Below are 10,852 nucleotides of genomic sequence, written 5' to 3'. Positions count from 1 at the left end.
TAGCCAGGATGGTCTTGATCTCCTGACCTCGTGATCCACCCGCCTCAGCCTCCCAAAGTGCTGGGATTACAGGCATGAGCCACTGCGCCTGGCCTGACTGTTGTGTTTCTAAGAAAAGTTATCTGAAACTTGGAAATAGACAAAAGAAGTACAGAGCTGAGAAAAAAAATCACCCTTTTAATTTTAAGCTATCAGTTTAGTAAATATAAAAACTATAGAATCAATATCAGAAAGGTTATGAGGAAGCACGTTATTTTACATTTTTGACTAACATATACATTGGGAGCACAATTTAGCTTTATCTATAGATTTCTGAGGGTAAAATACATTAAAGTAAAACTTATACAAAGAAGAAGGATAAGTGTACAACCTGACAGATTTTCTTTTTTTCTTTTTTTTTTGAGACAGAGTTTCACTCTTGTTTACAGAACAATTTACAGAATAGTATTACAGAATCTCAGGTCAGTGACAAAGTAAAAAATAAATACAGATACCATCACTAAAGGGATTTACGGTCATTCTTTCTGCTTGTGCAGACTACAACCACCCTGGGCGAGTTCTGCTGCAGAATCTTACCATGTCCTCCCCTGGACTCTACCAGTGCACAGCAGGCAACGAAGCTGGGAAGGAAAGCTGTGTGGTGCGAGTAACTGTACAGTGTAAGCATCCAAAGTGACCCACAGCACCCAGCCGACAACTTGATAGATTTTCAAAAGCGAAGATAACTGTGTAACCAGTATCATGATTAAGAACCTGTTTCTGGCCAGGCACAGTGGCTCATGCCTGTAATCCTAGCACTCTGGGAAGCCAAGCTGGGCGCATCACATGAGGTCAGGAGTTTGAGACCAGCCTGACCAACATGCCAAAACCCCAACTCTACTAAAAATACAAAACTTAGCCGGGCAAGGTGTTGCACACCTGTAATCCCAGCTACTCGGGAGGCTGAGGTAGAAAAATCACTTGAATCTGAGAGATAGAAGTTGCAGTGAGCCGAGATTGTGCCACTGCACTCCAGCCTGGGCAACAGAGTGAGACTCTGCCTCAGAAAAAAAGAACCTGTTTCTAACTCCTGCTACCTCTCCATAATCCAGGTTTCTAACTTTATGGATTACTTTTCCTATCTCAAAACTTTAAATAAATGGAATCATTCCATTGTGTCTGGTTTCTTTCATTCCCCATTATATTTTTGAGACTCATCATTGTTGTTGCTTATAGCTAGAGTATGTTATTTTTCATTGTTTTAGGGTATTTCATTGTATAACTATACAATTAGTCATTCATTTTATTTCAGATGCAAAAGTGCATTCCATTTTATCCAGCAATATTCTGTGAATTTATCTTTTAGATACACGCCCCAGGTGTCCGAATACATATGGAAAATATATATTTTTTTTCTTTTTTTTTTTGAGACGGAGTTTCACTCTTGTTGCACAGGCTGGAGTGCAATGGCGTGATCTTGGCTCACTGCAACCTCTGCCTCCCAGGTTTAAGAGCTTCTCCTGCCTCAGCCTCCTGAGCAGCTGGGATTACAGGCCCGCACACCACGCCCAGCTGATTTTTGTATTTTCAGTAGAGACAGGGTCTTGCCATGTTCGCCAGGCTGGTCTCGAACTCCTGGCATCAAGTGATCCATCCGCCTCAGCTTCCCAAAGTGCTGGGATTACAGGCATGAGCCACAGCACCCAGAGATATATTATTTTCAATTGTGAAAAATTGAAAGCGACCTAAATTTCCATTAACAGATAATCCATCTAGATTATTTGTCCTGGAGCTGGGGCAGTGGGGAAAACAGCATTCTCTATTTGAAATTACTCAGGTAAAATAACTCCATTCCTTTGAGATCTTAAATAAAAATATCCAAAGTCCAATTTCTTTAAAAAATAAAATTTTGGCTGGGCATGTGACTCACGACTGTGACCCCAACACTTTGATGGAGGCGGGCGCATCACCTGAGGTCAGGAGTTTGAGACCAGCCTGACCAACATGGAGAAATCCCGTCTCTACTAAAAATACAAAATTAGCCAGGCGTGGTGGCGCATGCCTGTAATCCCAGCTACTCGGAAGGTTGAGGCAGAAGAATCGCTTGAACCCGGGAGGCAGAGGTTAAGGTGAGCCGAGATCGCGCCATTGCACTCCAGCCTGGGCAATGAGAGCGAAACTCTGCCTTAAAATTAAATAAATAATTATATCATTTTGTTTAGTAAGAATAAATAGGCTGGGTGCAGCGGCTCACACGTGAAATCCCACACTTTGGGATGCCAAGGCGGGTGGATCACCTGAGGTCAGGAGTTCAAAACCAGCCTGGCTGACACGGTGAAACCCTGTCTCTACTAAAAGTATAATAATTAGCTGGCCATGGTGGTGCACGCCTGTAATCCCAGCTACTCAGGAAACTGAGGCAGGAGAATCACTTGAACCGGGGATGCGGAGCTTGCAGTGAGCTGAGGTCGCGCCATTGCACTCTAGCCTGGGCAACAACAGCGAAACTCCGTCTCAAAAAAAAAAAAAAAGAATAAACAGCAAATTCTGTTGGTTATACTTCCAAAATATAGGCAACACCCATGTACTTGTTTCTATATACGTTACTTTCATCCTAGCCTAAGCCATCATCATCTTTAGCCTGCACTATTATAAGCCTCCTAGCCAATGTCCCTGCTTTCTTTCCTACTTCTCCACTATTTATTTTCCCTAGAGCAGCCATGGTGTACTGTCTCAGATACAATTCGGATTGTGTTCCTCTTTTATTCCTCTCACATTAAAATCTTTGCCATGGCCTATGTGGGCTGGTCCTTTCCTGTCTCTGTGACCTCGTCTCCCTCTACTCTTCCTTGCTCACTATGCTCCAGACCCACTCACATTAATTGTACTTGCTATTTTCTGCCTGGAATGCTCTGTCCCTAGATAATCACAAGATCACCCATTATATCATGTACGCCTCAACTCAAACGTCACCTCCTCAAAGTCTTGATTACCCAAACTTAAGTGGTATCCCTCCATGACCCCTCTAAAATTCACTCATCCAATTTCGCCTTCATGGAATTTATCCATTATCTGAAATTATCTTTATTTACTTGTTTATTATCTGTTTTCCCCTTCTGGAATGAAAACTCTACAAAAGCAGAAAACTCGCCGGTCTTCAACAATGCCTACAACTGTGCCTGGCTCAGGGTAGGCACTGAAATAAATATTTGGTATATGAGTGTGTATTACTAAACTACAAATCGTATTTACCTTAACTTCTGAAATTCTAGGATCCAATGTCAAATTCCACAGAGTCTAACATTATAGGTTAAATACCTTTTTTAAAAATCAACTTTTGCCGGGCGTGGTGGCTCAAGCCTGTAATCCCAGCACTTTGGGAGGCCGAGACGGGCGGATCATGAGGTCAGGAGATGGAGACCATCCTGGCTAACACGGTGAAACCCCGTCTCTACTAAAAAATAAAAAAAATTAGCCGGGCGAGGTGGCGGGCGCCTGTAGTCCCAGCTACTCGGGAGGCTGAGGCAGGAGAATGGCGTAAACCCGGGAGGCGGAGCTTGCAGTGAGCTGAGATCTGGCCACTGCACTCCAGCCTGGGCGACAGAGCGAGACTCCGTCTCAAAAAAAAAAAAAAAAATCAACTTTCATTCTACTCAATTTTTTTTTTTTTTTTTTTGGAGACAGTCTTGCTGGAGTGCAGAAGCATGATTTCAGCTCACTACAACCTCTGCCTCCCAGGTTCAAGCGATTCTTCTGCCTCATTCTCCCGAATAGCTGGGATTATAGGCTTGCGCCACCATGCCCAAATAATTTTTGTATTTTTAGTAGAGACGCGGTTTTGCCATGTTGGCCAGGCCAGCCTTGGACTCCTGACCTCAAGTGATCCACCCACATCAGCCCCCTGAAGTGCTGGGATTACAGGCGTGAGGCACTGTGCCTGGCCAAAAAATTTTTCTTACATTCCCTTTTATATGACAGGTGGGAGAAGGGACACGTTAGAGAAAACAGGGTAAGTCGGTAGAGCCAGAGGAATGCCCAAATGTTATCCTATTAAGGCTGACAAATCTTCAGACATGGTATGATTACTCTTCTAGCCCAGTTTTATCATCTGAACCCACCCAGGCTTACTCACTAAAACATGGCCACTTGGTCGGGCACGGTGGCTCACTCCTGTAATCCCAACACTTTGGCAGGCCGAGGCGGGTGGATCACAAGGTCAGGAGACTGAGACCATCTTGGCTAACATGGTGAAACCCCATCTCTACCAAAAATAGAAAAAAATTAGCGGGGCGTGGTGGCAGGCGCCTGTAGTCCCAGCTACTTGGGAGGCTGAGGCAGGAGAATGGAGTGAACCCGGGAGGCGGAGCTTGCAGTGAGCTGAGATCGAGTCACTCACTCCAGCCTGGGGGACAGAGTGAGACTCCGTCTCAAAAAACAAACAAAAAAAAAACAAAAAAATAAAACCTGGTCACTTGCTGGCAAAGTCTGTGTGATTCAGCAACTACAACTGCAAATATATCAAGAGGGCTGGTCATACACTAAGAGAGGGTAATGCAGTACTACTCATGAAGATAAAGACCTGGAGGCCGGCGCAGTGGCTCACGCCTGTAATCCCAGCACTTTCGGAGGCTGAGGGGCAGATCACCTGAGGTCAGGAGTTTGTGACCAGCCTGACGAACATAGAGAAACATCGTCTCTACTAAAAATACAAAACTAGCCGGGTGGTGCGTGCCTGTAATCCCAGCTACTCAAGAGGTCGAGGCAGGAGAATCACTTGAATCTAGGAGGAGGAGGTTGCGGTGAGCCGAGATCGCGCCCAGCCACGATCACGCCATTGCATCCCAGCCTGGGCAACAAGAGCAAAACTCTGTCTCAGAAAAAAAAAAAAAAGACCCGGAAATACTCATTCTGTCCAGAGCTTATGTTTTTTTTTTTTTTTTTTTGAGTTCATGTATTTCCTAGCTTATGTTTGGTTTTACTTGTGCTTTTGCTTCTGAGAAAATAGATGTACAAAGCATCGGCATGGTTGCAGGAGCAGTGACAGGCATAGTGGCTGGAGCCCTGCTGATTTTCCTCTTGGTGTGGCTGCTAATCCGAAGGAAAGACAAAGAAAGATATGAGGAAGAAGAGAGACCTAATGAAATTCGGTAAACCTCTCAAATCCCCACTTTTATGGGGCTTCTGTTTTAGGGCCAGCACTATAGTGACCAGTCAACATAAATGTTCCCAGTTTTCTCTTAACCATAAATTTGTTAAAAGGATTATCCTGGTAGGTAAGAAGTTCCAGCCTAGGAACAGAATGTATGGTTTACCTGGACTTTATTGTGAAACTGTCTTACCCTCAACAAACACTTAAAAGTTAAATTAGGCTGGGCATGCGTGGTAGCTCATGCCTGTAATTCCCAGAACTTTGGGAGGCTGAGGCGGGAGGATTATTTGAGGCCAGGAGTTTGAAACCAGCCTGGTCAACATAGTTAGACTCCATCTTTACAAAAGAAAAAAAAAAAAGGAAAGGGCTGCGCGTAGTGGCTCACGGCTGTAATCTCAGCACTCTGGGAAGCCGAGGCGGGTGGATCACGAGGTCACGAGATAGAGACCATCCTGGCTAACAGGATGAAACCCCATCTCTACTAAAAATACAAAAAATTAGCCGGGCGTGGTGGCGGGCTCCTGTAGTCTCAGCTACTCGGGAGGCTGAGGCAGGAGAAAGGCATGAACTCGGGAGGCAGAGCTTGCAGTGAGCTGAGATCACGCCACTGCACTCCAGCCTGGGCTAAAAAAAGCAAGACTCCATCTCAAAAACATAAAAAAATAATAATAATAAAATAACCAGGTATGGTGGCCCATGCCTGTGGTCCCAGCTACTCGAGAGGCTGAGATAGGAGGATGACTTTGGCCCAGGAGTTTGAGGGCACAGTGAGCCATGATTGCACCTTTGTACTCCAGCCTGGGTGACAAAGCAAGAGCATGTCTCAGAGAAAAAAAAAAAACAAAAGTGTGTGTGTGTGTGTGTATATATACACACACATACATATATACATACATAAAACAGTTCAATTTACATTACTTCTGATTCACTTCTACTCATAATGGGCAATGAAGAATGGGCACAGCCTACAGGCCATGAAAGGGTTTATGCAGACAAACCATGAATCAGAACGAGTGCTGTCTTGACCATCTCAATGGTAAGATCCTGTCCTCCCAGTATAATAGAGTTGACCTGTAGGCTAACAAAATATACATTTGTGTGAGCCAAGCATTAAGTCTTAAGATACGAGGAAGTATCTATGTCTCTAAATGGTTGCCTTCTGATGGTATTATCTGAGTTTACAGCTTGGGAAACCTCAGAAGGAAGCAATCATAGTGGAAGCAATCACAGGTCTGCCAGTGTTTAAAGTTTATCTTTGCTGTTTTTTCTCTTCAGAGAAGATGCTGAAGCTCCGAAAGCCCGTCTTGTGAAACCCAGCTCCTCTTCCTCAGGCTCTCGGAGCTCACGCTCTGGTTCTTCCTCCACTCGCTCCACAGCAAATAGTGCCTCACGCAGCCAGCGGACACTGTCAACTGATGCAGCACCCCAGCCAGGGCTGGCCACCCAGGCATACAGCCTAGTGGGGCCAGAGGTGAGAGGTTCTGAACCAAAGAAAGTCCACCATACTACCATGACCAAAGCAGAAACCACACCCAGCATGATCCCCAGCCAGAGCAGAGCCTTCCAAACAGTCTGAATTAGAATGGACTTGACTCCCACACTTTCCTAGGAGTCAGGGTCTCTGGACTCTTCTCATCTTTGGAGCTCAAGTCACCAGCCACACAACCCCCTCGAACCAGATGAGAGGTCATTTAAGTAGCAGTGAGCATTGCACAGAAGAGATTCAGATAAGCACTTTTCTTATATGATACCAAACAAGCAAAAGGATGTAAGCTGATTCATCTCCAAAAAGGCATCTCATTGTGCCTTTAGACCAGAGTAAGGGAAAGCAGGAGTCCAAATCTATTTGTTGACCAGGACCTGTGGTGAGAAGGTTGGGGAAAGGTGAGGTGAATACACCTAAAACTTTTCACATGGGATATTTTGTATCAGTGCTTTGAAACTCACAACTTTCAAGAGGAAATGGGAGGCTGTAAATTTTCTATGCATTTCTGCAAACTTATTGGATTACTGCAATTATTCAAACAGTCAAGCAGAACCCACAGCCTTATTACACCTGTCTGCACCACGTATTGAGCTAACCACTTCTAAGAAACTCCAAAAAAGGAAACGTGTCTTCCATTCTGACTTAACTTCATTTGTCCTAAAGTTTGGAAATTAATTTCAAGGGGAGTTGTAATAGTGGGAGATGGAGAAGAGTGAATGAGTTTCTCCCACTCTATACTAATTTCACTACTTTTATTGAGCCCAAAATAACCGAAAGGAGACGAAAATTTATGACAAAGGATTGTGAAGAGCTTTCCATCTTCAATATGTTATGAGGATTGCTGACAAACATTAGAAATATATAATGGAGCAACTGTGGGTTTTCCCTCAAATCAAATGCCTCTAAGGACTTTCCTGCCAGATATTTCTGGAAGGAGAAAATACAACATGTCATTTATCAACGTCCTTAGAAAGGATTCTTCCAGAGAAAAAGGGATCTACGAATGCTGAAAGAGTAACCAACATACCATTATAGTCTATTCTTTCTGAGAACATGTGAAACCAGAATTGCAAGACTGGGTGGACTAGAAAGGGAGATTAGATCAAACTTCTCTTAATATGTCAAGGAAGGTAGCTGGGCATGGTGCCAGGCACCTATAGGAAAATCCAGCAGGTGGAGGTTGCAGTGAGACAAGATTGTGCCATTGCACTCCAGCCTGGGTGACAGAGCGAGACTCCATCTCCAAGAAAAAAAAAAAAAAAAAGTCAAGGAAGGATAAAAGGAAGTTCAGTATTGTACCACACTTGGAACTTCCTCCATTTCTTCCATTTTAGAAGGATGTGAACCTGGAACTTCTGATGATTCTAAGCCTTAAATTAACAAAAAGAGCAGGGATTGCCAATGCTTCTAATGGCACTGCAAGTATATGCCATAATCATTCCCTCCTAAAAGTGAAAAATGAGAGAAATTCAGTATTTTCCCAGGCTCAGCCTCCAGAAGTCTAGCTCTGGGCTGGAAGAAAAGGGAACTAATATTTAGGGAAGAGATGAGAATACTTAGTGGGTGGCAGGAAAGGGCTGAGCTAGTGTCTGCTAACATTTTAGTTATCAGTATCTTGGAAAGAATTAGCAAAAATAATTCACCAGGATAGCTGCTGAAGAGATGATGAATGGGAGAAGAAAGATGTTTGAGAAATAAACAGCAGCCTCCAATACAGTAACTTGCCTTTTTAATAGTTTTGACTACCCTTGATACCTACAGCACAGCCCTTCAAGGACCCTAGCACAAATGTCAACTGATCACCACTGGGAGAGTAAAAAACTTTTTTTTTTGAGACAAAGTGTCACTCTGTTGCCCAGGCTGAAGTGCAGTGACACCATCTCCGCTTACTATAGCCTCCGCCTCTCGGGTTCAAGAGATTCTCCTGGCTCGTCCTCCCGAGTAGCTGGGATTACAGGTGCCCGCCATCACACCCAGCTAATTTTTGTAGTTCTGGTAGAGACAGGGTTTCTCCATGTTGGCCAGGCTGGTCTTAAGCTCCTGACCTCAAGTGACCTGCCCACCCTTGGCCTCCCAAAGAGCTGGGATTACAGGTGTGAGCCACTGCATCTGGCCCAGAATACTTTTTTATTTTTTGAGATGGAGTCTTGCTCTCATCATGCAGGCTGAAGTGCAGTGGCGCATCTCGGCTCACTGTGACCTCCACCTTCCGGGTTCAAGCGATTCTCCTTCCTCAGCCCCCCGAGTAGCTGGGATTATAGGCGTGCGCCACCACGTATGGCTAATTTTTGTATTTTTAGTAGAGATGGGGTTTCGCCATGCTGACCAGGCTGGTCTCAAACTCCTGACCCTAAGGTGATCCACCCGCCTTGGCCTCAAAAAGTGCTAGGATTACAGGTGTGAGCCACTGCACCCAGCCCAGAATACTTTTTAAAAGAACAGCAGGTTAGAGGAAAGAAAAAAATGAATGCTGAATGTGGTGATGAAAGCATGTTTCTAAAATGGGAAACTGATGCTTAAAGAGGAAAGGCTAATCTGGGATTTTGCCCCATTTCTCTGGTTTTTCACTCCTATATTTAATTCTCACAATCGTGTCATCACATAGTGCAAAAAACAAAATTCTTGTAAAGTCCCCAGGAGTCTATCTTTGGGTGAAAGTTTTAACCTGAGTGTCTTCCTCTAAAAAAGGTGGGAAATGAGACATTGAGGAATTAACATATAAATGTCTGCTATGGGTTTAAGAGGACTGGCGTATTTGGAATGCTTCTTATACTAACACTGTCTCATTGTAAAACATAAAACCCCTTACTCTGACTACATTTTTATTCCTCTGGTAGTGTGGTATCCAGGCAACATATCACTTCTGCTATGTAATTCTGAGAAATCTCATTTCTAGAGTACCTGAGCCAAACAAATACACTATGGAGGCTGCAGCTGTATCATCACTAGCAATTTGCTCTTATCATTATTTACTACCTTTGAACCTAAGATTTCCTGCCTATGCTTTTGAAAGCAAAAATCAGTCTCCTTTGCATGAAAAAGAGCCTTAGATTTTTACACATGTTAATTACCAGAAAGCTAAAATACCAGTTGACTACCCAAATTATTTTGGAAATCTATCCATAATGGAAGTCTACAACAAACGAATAAAACAGATTACACTAAGAGCTGAGAAATTCAAAGGAATTTAAGATTCTGAGAGATAAACTGTTGAAGTCTTAGCAATGATACTACACTTCTCTTTGACAGGTTCTGGGCTTAAGTTAGAGGCCCTACTGGTTCCAAACCATATTCCACTGATTTTGCAAGTAAAATAAATTTGATTTTGAAATAGGAAACAAACAAAAAAAGGAGAAATAACTAAATAGTAGAAGAAAAACTGTAGGAAGAAGATGCAGACGGAATGATGTGGACGTTGAGTAACCATGTCAATAAAATATATAAACCAAACTTAAATTTGTGAAATAAGGAAGTTGGTACCTTTGTTGTTATAGTGTATAAAAACAATTTCAGGACTGCTGTTGCAAAAAGACATATATAGTTTTGCTTCCTTCTGGTGTTAAGCTGTTTATATTTCAGTTTCAGTTTTAACTTCTAAGTTGCCTTGTAAATTGGGACTGTGTTTGAGCATCACAAAAAACAAATATTTATTATGGATGTATCTGTATCAGCAATTAAAAAATAAACAAGTAAAAGTGATACTGTAGGAGAAGCTGAAGCTCATATAACCTGGACTGGAAATTTGTTTATCAGCTTGCTGCCAACAAAAGAACAGAAGAACTCAGACTGAATATGATCTATTATTTATCAGTTTCAGTCACGAATTTACCAAGTACTTTTTTCTTTCAAAAGGCAAGATGCTAGGTACAAGTTGCACAGGGGACACCAAGAGAGTTGCTGTCCTTAAGGACTTTATCAAAATTAACGAAATAATAATTACTAAACAAGTATTTTGTGCCTAGGTGAAGTGCCAACAGAGAAGTACACACTAAGGGGTTCAAATAAATCTGAAAAGTACACACTAAGAAATTCAAATACATCTGGAAAACACTTTACAGAGGTCATTGTAAAATAACAGCGATAATAGTAATCATTTACTGAGCCACCAGGTGCCCGTCACGCTAAGTACATTATACATTTTGTCTCAATTTCATACTCACATCAACCCTATAAGGAAATATCTGTATTCACATTATACAAGTGAGAAATGTAAGGCTCAAAGAGGTTAAGTCAGTAGT

At 42.8% G+C, this 10,852-nt stretch overlaps 1 protein-coding gene across 1 annotated transcript in view; it reads left to right on the top strand.

Moving 5' to 3' along the window:
• Positions 1 to 10,326, top strand: part of CLMP (CXADR-like membrane protein) — a 122,359-nt gene extending 112,033 nt beyond the window's left edge. The window contains exons 6-7 of the mRNA XM_011926998.1: positions 4,985 to 5,126; positions 6,404 to 10,326. Of these exons, the coding sequence (XP_011782388.1) occupies positions 4,985 to 5,126; positions 6,404 to 6,704 (443 nt within the window). The 3' untranslated portion in view covers positions 6,705 to 10,326. The remainder of the gene's footprint in view (positions 1 to 4,984; positions 5,127 to 6,403) is intronic.
• Positions 10,327 to 10,852: the final 526 nt, after the last annotated feature.

This window comes from Colobus angolensis, unplaced genomic scaffold (assembly GCF_000951035.1).
Source record: "Colobus angolensis palliatus isolate OR3802 unplaced genomic scaffold, Cang.pa_1.0 Scaffold7, whole genome shotgun sequence".
NCBI classification, from domain to species: Eukaryota; Metazoa; Chordata; class Mammalia; order Primates; family Cercopithecidae; genus Colobus; species Colobus angolensis.
The sequence above is the reverse complement of the archived record's forward strand: the minus strand, read 5'-3'. Positions and strand labels throughout refer to the sequence as shown.